Source organism: Tetrao urogallus (genome assembly GCF_951394365.1).
Source record: "Tetrao urogallus genome assembly, chromosome: 1".
NCBI classification, from domain to species: Eukaryota; Metazoa; Chordata; class Aves; order Galliformes; family Phasianidae; genus Tetrao; species Tetrao urogallus.
Genome location: NC_136813.1, coordinates 163,231,860 through 163,243,696, shown reverse-complemented (window position 1 = coordinate 163,243,696; position 11,837 = coordinate 163,231,860). Strand labels below are relative to the sequence as shown.

At 45.6% G+C, this 11,837-nt stretch overlaps 1 protein-coding gene across 1 annotated transcript in view; it reads right to left on the bottom strand.

Annotated features, from left to right (window-relative positions):
- Window positions 1–7,053: 7,053 nt before the first annotated feature.
- The window catches only part of SCAF11 (SR-related CTD associated factor 11), a gene marked incomplete at both ends in the record, with an annotated part of 28,998 nt that continues 24,214 nt past the window's right edge, over window positions 7,054–11,837 (bottom strand). The window contains 4 exons of the mRNA XM_079549590.1: window positions 7,054–7,182; window positions 7,525–7,644; window positions 8,084–8,302; window positions 10,498–10,841. Of these exons, the coding sequence (XP_079405716.1) occupies window positions 7,054–7,182; window positions 7,525–7,644; window positions 8,084–8,302; window positions 10,498–10,841 (812 nt within the window). The remainder of the gene's footprint in view (window positions 7,183–7,524; window positions 7,645–8,083; window positions 8,303–10,497; window positions 10,842–11,837) is intronic.

The window sequence follows — 11,837 nt, the reverse complement described above, 5'->3', positions numbered from 1 at the left end:
AGTTTTCTCAGCACAGTGACAGGGAGCTCATTTTGTTGGGGTATGGGCTAACCTCTGCTGAAAGCTCTGTCAGCAGCCTTTCCTGGAAGGAGGCATTGCAGTGGTTCAGCTTTAGCCAGCCATTTTCCCCACCATCAGGTGGGTGCTTTGGTGCTCCTCCTGTGCTCTGTGAAGACAGGGCTGACTCGGTGGCTGTTGGTGGTAGTTGGTGCCTGTTTCCCTGTGGGCTGGAGCCGGGCACATGCAAAATTCAAAGTGTTCTATTTCTATTTAGTTATAAGTTGTTTGTTCTTTATTGTTCCTAGAGGAGCATTTCCTGCACTTGCTCTTGCCAGGTGTGGTTTCACCCTCCAGCTCTGAAGCACACTGGGGTTTGGGTTCAGCTCATGTCACTGCCAGACTTCCAGCAGTGTGGAGCTGCTTCATCTGCTCTAACACAGATCACCGCACTGCCCTCACAGGCCAGCAGACCAGGTGTTTGTTACCGTGTGACGATGTGCAGCAGCCAGGGGTGCCTGTACCAACCCACCTCTCTCTCCATGCACTGTTCCCCCAGAACATCACCATGCCACCAATTGGTCCCTGCAGGGCTGGCCTGGAGCCTCTGAACCAGTAAAGATGGTCAGTGGCCTGTTCATGGTGCTACTGGTTGGATCACATGCTCTGAAATTGACGTGGCTTCAAAGCCACCCTCACTTGGTTGGAGCACTCTGCTGTCCTTCACATGGCTGCATTACAGTTTGCTCTTTCTCACTCTGTTGTGCCCATTTGTGCTTGGCTTCTCTGTGTCTATGATGAGATCAGCAGTGTGTGATCTGATCTGACACCTTTAGAAGGATAAACCAACGACTTTTAGCCTTAGATGGGAAGAAATGCAGCCTAGTGTAGCTGTAAGCTCCAGAAGGGGAGAATGGACCTGGCAGGGTCTCCAGCAGCTGGGTGAGCTGCCCTATGAGGAACTTACAGGTGGGCAGCCTGCCAGCTGCATCTGGGGGGGATTTCTTATTGTTGTTGGGGTTTTCATTCTACCCACCCACGGTCAGCTGCTCTCCTGCCTGAAGTTGTGCTCTCGTCCCACTGCTGCCCTTGGGGCTCCTGCTGCCCCGAAGGCTCTCTGTGAAGGCTGCCCCGAAGGACTGCCATCACCACATCCTTTGGAATGGCATCTCAGGAGGTCTGTCAGGGCAGATCTTCATGCTGTCAGGTTGTGTTGGGAGTGATGAAGAACTGGACCGGATGCTGCTCTGGCTGCATCCCCGTGCTGCTCAGTGCCTGCAGCTCCAAGCTCTGCTCTGTGTCCCCTGGCCTAGGAGGATTGTGAAGCCTCATAGCTTCAAGTCTGTAATCTGCCATAAACCCCAGAGATGTTCTGGCTAATGTGCAGTGTGGTAAAACCCACTGCGCCAAAACTGAAGCAGCTCTGACTTCCCGGTTGTTTTCGTCCCTCCCTTGTGCTGTTGCATGGAAGCATCTAGGAATCCCCAGCCAGTTTTGATTTACAGTCCTCATAAAAAACATATATATATATATATAGTGGCTATAGGTATAATTTCTGCAGCATTTTGGGACTAATTATATGACAAGCTGCTCTCAAAATACTTTGATGTTGGCTCCTGCAGTCAGTGCTCTCTGCGCTGGCTTCCACCCTGGCTCTGATGGCTGTGCACTGTGGGACCCAGCACGTTGCTGTGGTGCCTCACAGCTTCCCAATGGCAACTGCGGGAGCTGCGGCTGAGTTGTATTAGAAAAAGAGCTGCAAAGCAACTTCGGATTCCAGCCTGTGCCTTCCTGTGGCTTCAACTCCTTTTATGCGGTCAGTGAATTGTGTGCTACTGTTTCCCTATGGGCTAACGATTTTGTTTTGTTTTGAATATTCATAGATGCCTTACTGACTGATTATTTTGAAAGCTGCTGCTTCTAAGTTCTTTTCAACTATTGAAATAGGCTATCATCTTGCTTACTGCCTTACCACTGCTCCCATTTTTTGATTAAACTATTGATGACCGTGGGTATTGTAATACATGGGGCTGTGTGGGGCTGTTTGGTTCAGTGCTGTCTGCCTGAGCCCCAGCTGCTCGCATCCAGCAGCAGCAGAGCTCTGTCCTTGCCCTGGGCCACGTCCTTGGCCTGGTAGCCATCACCTCGGCTGCCTTCCCCAGAGTACCCCCCTGTACTCAGCACTGGTGAGGCTGCACCTTAAGCACAGCGCTCAGTTTTGGGCCCCTCACTGCAAGAAAGACATTGAGGCCCTGGGGATGTCACTGTACGTAGCACAGGTCTTATGGGGAGCTGCTGGGGGGGATCGTTCAATCTGGAGGCGGCTCGGGAGACCTTACTGCTGTGTACAGCTCCCTGAAAGGAGAACGTGGTGAGGTGGGTGTTGGCCTCTTCTCCCAGGTAGCAGCGATAGAATGAGAGGGAATGGCCTGAAGTTGTACCAGGGGAGGTTCAGGTTGGATATAAGGGAAAAACTTCTCAGAAAGAGTGGTGAGGCACTGGAATGGGCTGCCCAGGGAGGTGGTGGAGTCACCGCCCCTGGGGGTGTTTGAGAACTGTGTAGATGATGTGGCACTGAGGAACACAGTTAGTGGGCATATGGGGAGGGGCTGGGGTTGGACTGGGTGATGCCAGTGGTCTTCTCCAACATTAATGGTCCTATAAATCTAAGCCTGGGAGCCCTTCTCCTCCTCTCCTGCTGTGCACTTTCTCCTGTCTGTATTTTTTTTGCACATCTCACCAGGAGAGATTTTGCACATCTCACCAGGGAGAGGGATGGGGTAGGGATGTAACGAGTAGGGAGGGGGTGATCCTAACATGCAGATCTGCCACCTGAGGCCTGGAGGTGACGTGCACCCAGCGCTGCTCACTGCAGGCACCCAGGCAGCCCAAAGGTACTGAGCTGCTCCCAGCAGAGGAAACCCAGGCACTGCAGACAATGCTTATGTTTGATACACATTGCTGTGCTTCACCTGTGCCAGTAGAGCAGCCGGCAGCCTGACTGGGCACAGCCACAGCCTGTCAGCAAAGCGCCGGCCTGGTTTGAAAGGCAGGCAGGCAGGTGTTGGCATCAGGATAGCAATGCAGCTGCACTTTGTGTAATGTGCTCTGCCATTGCTGTGACCAAGCGCTGCAGTGGCTGAGGTCATCCAAGGAGCTCTGCTGCTAATGGGCGCTGACCGAATCGCTGTGGCTCTCCCTCAGGGTCCTGCTGACAGCACCATGCAGGGCCAACCCGCGGTCGGTACAGGAGCCCGCCCTGTGCTCACACTGTACAAATACACCCGTTGGCATTGCTGGGCATTCATCAGCCAGAATGTACCAAACCCTCTCTGCAGCAATGGCCGAATTGGCAGTTTGTGCCGTCAGTACATCTGACACAGATATGGCCCCAGGAAGGTCTGTGGGAACAAGACAGATTTGCAATTTAGGCAATTAATTCTTAATTAACTACAGTCAATTTACTTACTTTCCTCCTCATTACTATATTTTCTTGGCAATAATGTCCTGCTGTTTGCCTTCCATTGCTGCAGTGACCCCGACCACCTCCCCGCCTGTCTGAGGCATCTCCACCCCTCCTGTAGCCAACTAGCAGCCTGCCCAGCCCCCGCCACGCACCGTGTGGCTCTTGGCCCTTCCTTCTTTCTGAAGTGTTCTCAGCCTTAGCAGCCTGGGCCTCTACAACTCCCAGTCCCCAGTGAAGCTGCTGAGTTGTGTCCTTTTCCATTCTTGCTTGTCACAGCAGTGTGCTTTTTCTGTGAGCCCCCATGCCCAGTTATTAGTGCACTTCCAGTAAACACAAGCAAGCTAAGTCTGTTTCCACCACAGCTGCTAACACCCAGACGTTAACAGCCACTGTCCAACAATGGGGCTCTAAGTTTTCCAAAAGGTGAGCAGGCTCTTTCACAAACCATGCGACAATGTCTGCATGGAACTGGGGCCATGCCTCAGTCCTGGAAAGCAATGAAGTGCTTGGAGCAAAGCTACCACTGTGGATAGGAGACGAATTGCAGGGCTCCCCTGCGGCTGCTCCAGCCAAGCCAAGCCAAGCTTTCTACTTGGGCAGCTCTTCCAGCTCTCCTCACATATAGGGCAGGGCCTGGCTGGTTGCAGTCCCATCCTCATCTGCCAAGAACTGTCATCACCGCAGCACGTGTGGCAAATGAATGCTGCCACACGCACTCGTCTTCAGCTTACAGCATGTGCAGGTAGACAAGGCAGAAAGGTAGCAGACCAACTGAAAACAAACCAGATGCGAGGAGTCCAGACAACATAAAACAAGATGAATATGCACAGAAGTAGCAGTACTTCGTAATGCTGCTTTCTGCAGTAAACTTTGAGCCAGAGCCACTGAAGACCAAACACGGAGTACTGACAGCTTAGTGAAAAGAATTTATTAGAAAATGTTAAGCACTACACAAAACTAGTGATTTTTTTCAGTAGACAGCACTCCAGCCTCATGCTACAAACACCGTACAGTAACTCCGGACAGCCACTGTGCTCCTAGGATACATCTTCAGGATGAGACATTCAAGCAGCATGCACAGTGAGACAGTGAGAGGAGCGGAGGGAAAACCCTCCTGATCTGCCTGAGTTCACAGAAAGTACAGTTCTGTAATCATTTTCCTCATGGCAATCTGGAGCGAATGAGTTCCGGACATCCCAGAGGGCAGGGCTGGGCTCCGCGCTCCCAGCACTCACCTTCAGTATTAGTGCATGCAGGAGTTCAGTACAAGGCTTTCAATAAATAGAAATACAGCTCTCATACCATTTGAACAGAAACGTGACTACAAGGTTCATGTACACGCCTTCATGGGCAGTCACATCAACAGAGACCGTACTGCTTTTTGGGAAAAATAGGAGAGTCTGTGTATTAAGGCAATACGTTTGCTTTTTAAAAAAAATTCAGCATAGAAAATTGCAATGAATTGCATATTTTTTTTTCTGTCAAGTTCTGAAATATTCTATTGTACAAAGTGAAGTTCCTGATCACATTCCAACCTATCCCGTATTCTTCATGCTGAAATACAGTGGAGCATCACTACAGCCACCAGCCCACCAAGATGGCAGCACTGGCAGCTCACAGCCCAGCAGGAACTGCAAAACGGGATCAGTGAGCCCACGTCCCCAGCTCAGGTCCTCCATCATTCCTCCCCCCCAATTTTCACCTCTCCTTTATAAGAAAAGAAAGACACGTTTACATGGCTCCTGAAAGGAGCTCTATAGTAAGGCTCGACTGTATAAAGATACAAAAAGTCATTAAAATTCCCAAAGTCCAAAGTAAAATGTAATAAAAATAAGTACATGTGGTGTGATAAACCAGGGCTGACATTGCAATAATTCGCTACATTTCTCAAAAGTGCTAAAACCCATTTTAGCTTCAAATAGCTCAAGAGCTCATACAAATTGCTACCACAGTGTAAAACTGAGTCTTTTGAAAAGTCTAAAACCTGGCTTGACTGTAGAAAATGTATTATATCACTTTCTAATTTACATAGTATTTTTACTTAGGCACACAAAAATAAATATAGACAGTCAAAGGCTTCATTAAGTCTGTAGAAAGTTATAATTAAGCGATAAACATCACTTATTTATTATTATTTTTTTTTTTTACAGCTGTATCTCCCTTAAGTTCATCTTCAGGCTTCCACAGAAATTACTTATAGGATAAGGATGAGCTCTCTGTGAAGAAAAGGTAATTTGGGGAACTACTGGCTATGAAGACAATCTACCAGAACCATCAGCTGATGCTTTGTCTGTTTGCTGGTGAAGCAGCCCCCCAGTAAGGGGATACAGCCCAGCCCAAGGGCAGCGCTGAGCTGGTAGCAGCACCTCTCCCTGAGGAAAGCATTTCTCTCTCAGCGTGAGCTCAGAGAAAGCCCTCTTCCCTAACCAAATGTGGAACGAGTCCAAGCTGCCTTCCCCCAAAGGAGCTTGTATTCATCTCATCAACCCTCACTGCTGCACTCCAAGTTACATGTGCTCTTCATTAGGTGAAAGCATCCTTTTAGCACATTTTATGACTCTCTGCTTTCAGAATGCCTGTGTACCTCCACTGACCTCTCTAGAGAAAGTGCTTGGGGAAGTATAAAAGCCAGTGCACTTAAGGTGGTGCATTTCCAGTGGTGCTCCACGCTCCAGGCCTTAGCTCACAAAGGGAAGCAGTGCACAGCTCAGGTTGGCACCCCTGGCAGCCTCCGATCAGGCAGGAGCCTGGGAACCAACTGCAACTTTCCTTGGTCTTGCTTGAAGAAACAAGGAGTTGGTGTGCCTGAACATGCAGCTCCAGCACAGAAGCTCCCTGTTGCTGTGCTAGCTGAGGGCAGCATTAGGCATGAGCTAAGGTTGTTGGTGTGTGGTGACTGAAGGCATTCAGCACATAAAAATTCATCAAGTTCATCCCACTACCTTGCAACAAATGGAAAAAGTTCACAAACAAAACCAAGCAGCATAACTTTTATTTGGTGTTACAACAGATAGGCAGTGCCCTTGAGTTGGGGCACTGAGTTCTACTGTTCATGATTTTTCTTTTTAAAACCCAAACAGTTCTTCTGTTCAGACAACTCCATGTGCTTTCTATATACACGCTGAGAGCCCTGGGGTCAGCCTGTCCAGTTAGCGCTCAAGGCATCTGTCGAGGCAATACATTATTTCATCTTTGCTATTACCGAGAAATCAAAACAAAAATTTCCCCCTTCATCTGACCAATTAGAGGTACTGTACATCCCTGTTCCAAAAATCAACGTATTCAGACCAATTTCTAATTTAATGCACTGCCAGTGAAGTCAAAACGCTGTACATCTAAGTATCCACACAATCGTACATTCCTAATGATTCTTCTTTACACCTTTTCCTTTTTCAGACATCTGCTCTTCAAAAGGAATGAAGAAGTCGCCCTGCAGCTCCGTATTTCTTCAGAACAAAACATTATATACTACACTGAAAAATAATTTTATCAAAACCAGATTCAAAGCACGGCCGTGTACAATTCTCAGCTAACGGTTCATGATGAAATTGCACTTTGCAGAGAGAACAACACTAAAAACTGAAACGACATCATTTCCTTTCACAGGAGACCGCCTCTTCCGCGTTCTTCTTCCGTGAGTGTTTGTATTTGTCTACGTAGGCCCTCACCAGATTGGCCACTTTGGCAGAATTAACTTCTCCGCTCTTGCTATGACAAACCTACAACAGTTTTAAAGGAAAAAAAAAAAGCTTGAGATAGTTGCAATCAGCCCTCGCTGCACAGTATTTGTTTTCCCAGCTCCCCAGGGCTTCAACATCCCAGTGGAAAGCGCCAAAACTTCACCAATAACCATTTCCCAACTCCTGCTGAACTCTTCGAAACAATAAGTGAGCTCTGATCCCATGAGCTGGATAAGCTCACGTGAATGGAGAAAGGTAATTTTAATTTCCCTGTTCTCCCTCGCAACAACTACGAGCTGCTCCCACATGGTCAGAAAATCCAACCCAAGCCAACCTCAATTGGAACACACGCAGTTCATGCTTTAATAACAGATCACTTACTTTATCTACAGCTTTCCGCACAATTTCTTTATATTCTTCCTTAGTGATGTCTTTATTTTGGTAGAAAGGTTTAATTGCTAGTTTGACTTCTTGTGCTGCTTTTTCTTGAATTAGCAATTTCTGACAAATGAAAAACAAACCCACAAACCGGAGCATTATTTTTTCAATGCCTACATACGAATTTATCAATCACAACATTTATCACACAGAAGTTACTACAGAGGACTAAAAAACTATGCTCCCCTCACTCAAATTCCAGCACTTGTGAGAGCTGCCTGTGTTTATTAAGAATGGAATGTTGTCCCGCAGCAATTACAGAAATATTTGTAACAGAGATGCTTTAAATCAGACTGCATGACAAGGAGACACAGCTGCTGGTTGGTTACAGCCCAGAGCTGCCACAGAGTATCACACAGATGACAGGATGAGGTGTATTAAGGGATATACACAGGAGGTGCTACCACAGCTTCAGTATATAAAAAATTTATATATCGCATATGCTTATACATATTACACTTGCACACATGTAGATATATAAATACAGACACTGTGAACTTGCCTGGTCCTTCTTTGAGCTATCTGCACTGGCTTCCACTGTTACACTTGCTTTGTTTTCTCCCAACTGCACAGTTGCATTAGAGCCCTTGATGTGACTCGATGACGTCGCGTTGCCAGAAGTTGGTCCCTGAACAGTTCCCACGTTTCCCAGGACTGCTGCTGGAGCAGGCAAGGCTGGAGTGCTCATGTTATTACTTACATGAGCAGCGTTTGGAACACCCTGTTTTTAAAAGGTTATTGGTAGTTAAAACATTCTCATGCCAAAGGATAATGTACCCTTCTACCTGTTTCAGCAGCTACTGAAAAAGCATCAATACCACATGCTTTGGTTCATCAGGTCATTTGCACACTTCATTATTCTGGAAAATATGCAAATAATATCAAATCTACTCAAAAGAAAAAAAAGTAAAAAAAAGTAAGGCATCCGTATCATTACTGCTACAGTAGCTGGATTCTGGCTCTCATAGAGATCCCAGAGACAAAATATTCTGCAAACAGGCGTGGGTGGCCTTAATCATTTTGAAGGAACCTTATGGCTACAGAACCTCTTTATTTGTCACTGGAGTGAAAAGGAGGTCCCTATTTTGTACCTGAGATTAACATTTAAACAAAAAATTACACCCAGTGAGGCTGTGGATAACCCCTCTCTGGAAGCTCTCAAGGCCAGGCTGGATGGGGCTTTGAGCAACCTGGTCTAGAGGGAGGTGTCCCTGCCTGTAGCAGGGGGTTGGAACTAGGTGATCTTAAAAGTCCCTTCCACCCCAAACCATTCTGTGATTCTATGACTCTATGATAATGATGCTGCTTTGAAAGTATTTATTTTCATGTTCATTACCAGCTTGAACTTCTACAGGAATTTCAAACGTGTCAACACCTACTGTCTATTCAAGGCTAGGGATGAAATGCTGCTCCTTGAAGCACCTGTATCTATTCTTATGGAAGAGCCATTTACTGTGCATTTCCAGACATCACCAAAGGGCACCATGAGCACTGCTGATAGAGGACAGCAATAGATAAACCAATGGCTTTCCTAAGAAATGCCTGCATGTTGGGATAATACACAATCTTTACAAAGCTGTGCCTACTGCTCCACTAGATAGTAAGTTTCACAGTGGCTCACAAAACGCATTCTGGCTTCTTGTGTTTCGGTGATTAAGTGTATTGAATTTCCAACTGTGAAAATATTTTAATTACAGACAGCACAAATGAAACCAACAAATAATCTACAGGCATTTTAGTTCAAATAGCACCTTGCTGTTTCACTGTTCGAGCATCTCATATGGCCTGTAACCCCACTCAGTATTTCCCACGGAACATTTCTTTCTGAATACATGAATGGTTAACAGCAGCATTCTTTTAACATTGTTATGTTAAGAATTTATCAATACATGCCAAATTTTCAGCTATTAATGAAAACAGGTTTAGAAATCATTGTTCTAGAACATCCTTTTCTAACTGTAATGCAGGGCAAAGCATTTTAGGTTAGAGCAGGTGGCCTGCAACAGAAGGGAAGGACAAACCTCAGTGAAGCCCTTAAGAACCCTATATATATATACCACACAGACCTGGCATTACTTACACCTCCTTCCACGGCCATTCACTGTCTTGGAAGCTGCTCATTTTCCTTTCCCTGATACAAAAGTTCTTAATATGAACAGCTGTCTACAAGAGGACTTAATGTACACAAAGGATGTTTTAAGCTATCTTGGAAGGCACAAAAAGACAGTCTGATCTGCCCAAGCACAGCAGAGTTTTTGAAACTTGAGTAATAAAACAAAAGTTAGGTCTCAAACAGGGCAACCAGCAGCAGGAGAATCTTGCAAGAAGGGATAAGTAAAACCTACCAAAGAAAGCCTGAAAATTATGAACAAAAAGGCTCAAAAGATTAAACAGAACAGAAAATATGGTGGCGCTGAGGGTGGTTGAGCTGCTGAGACAGTGACAGCTGGAGAATGGAAGCGTGGAACAAATCGATGCCATGAAGTATTTGATAACTTCCCTCTGCTCATACAACAAACCAAGGGATTAGCACTGCAACAAAGGGGTTGAGGTTACTTTCTACACGATGCAGAAGGGGGATTCAAGCACCTCCAAAGCTAGAAATACTGACTTTGAAGGAGAAAAAGGCAACGGACAATACAGAAGCATTTTCAGTGTTCCATTACCACCTAGAACATCTCACTACCACAAACAAAACAATTGTGGTGCTATGTTATTATCTGAAAGCTACAGTCCCCTAACAACTCAAATTCTCATGGATACTTCTACTTAAAATCTGATGTGGAGTGAGAGAAGACAGGCAAGAGAGAAAGAAACTGCAAGTATAAGTTTACCAAGTAGGTAGCATTACATTTAAGAAACCCTTAAGGATGTTACTGCAATAGTGCTCTTCCCATGGCTTCTGATAAAGCATACCTGCAATTGTTTTCCATCTTGCTGTGAAGCAATGTAGTTGACTTGTTGAGATGGTGGGGGTGGAGGTGGAGGCGGAGGCAATCCCTGAGACAAATTTGTGGGAGCAGCTACCTGCATGAGAGGCACTCCGGTATGGAGATGGATGGGCACTGGAGGGGGGATGTTAAAAGGATTTCGTTGCATATTCATCATAGGAGGAGGGACACCCATGGGATATGGAAACATATTCATAGGCTGGTGCTGTGCATTCACTTGTGGCATTACATTCATTTGTTGCTGCATCATATTTACTGGTAACTGAGAACCATCACTTTGCTGGCTGCCTTGGTCTTTGAGGTTTGGATCTATCAGAAGAAAAAAAAAAAAAAAGACAGTACATGAAGTAGAAAATCTGTATTTTCTAAAGTAAAACGTGGAACGAGGTGTCCAAAATCTTCATTAAGTATAGAGTTCCAAAAAGAGTTCTCTATTTGAGTATTTCACAGATAGTGCATCACATTGCTATACAGTACTCATCACAGACACATCACTGAGCTAAGTGCTAGTTTCTGAGTTTAAAAAAAGGTCACCTTGTTATGCAGGTCTGCATTTTGAATTCCCATCACTCTAATTGTTCCCACAGCTCAGCCAGTACATTATTCCATCACAACAAAACAAAAATCCTCCCCAGAAGAACAGAAAGACAACAGAACCTATTTAGTTTTCATGCTATTGGATACATTACTTTTTGCTCTCCTTTGTCCATGCACTGTCAACCAATTCTGAAAGATGCCAATACTCAGAAGATTATTAAAAAGCCCTGTGATGGTGCAACAGGTAAAGCCTAGAAGTAAAAATAACCTCTTGGAGGTGATACTCTTAAAAATGACTTCACTATTTCAACCTTACCTTCAACAGCAGATAAAACGTTTCAGTGTAAGGTATAAGCAGTGAGCCTTTTAAAAAGTCAAGCAGCGAGGTCTGAGCTACGGACAAGGGATTCTAAATCTAGATCCATTTCTCATTCCCTCAGAATCCCTTCCCTGAGGAATCCTTTCAGCTCATTCAAAGGGATCAGCATTTAAGTCCTGATGCTTCACTCTGGTCCAACCCTCCTTATACAAGGCCAGCTACAGCATGTTGCCCAGGACCAGGTCATGATACCAATCAAGTGTGTTTCATCCAGCTTTGAGAGAGTACTCTCACCTGGAGCTCAGATTAAAAAAAAAGATCAGTATGACTAAACTATGGAAAATACTGTGTGCAAAATCACAACACTTGCAATTAAAGGTTTGATATATTTTCCTGTAGCAAACTGAAGGTTGACAAAGTTCCCTCAAAATAAGAAGCCTTTGATGAAG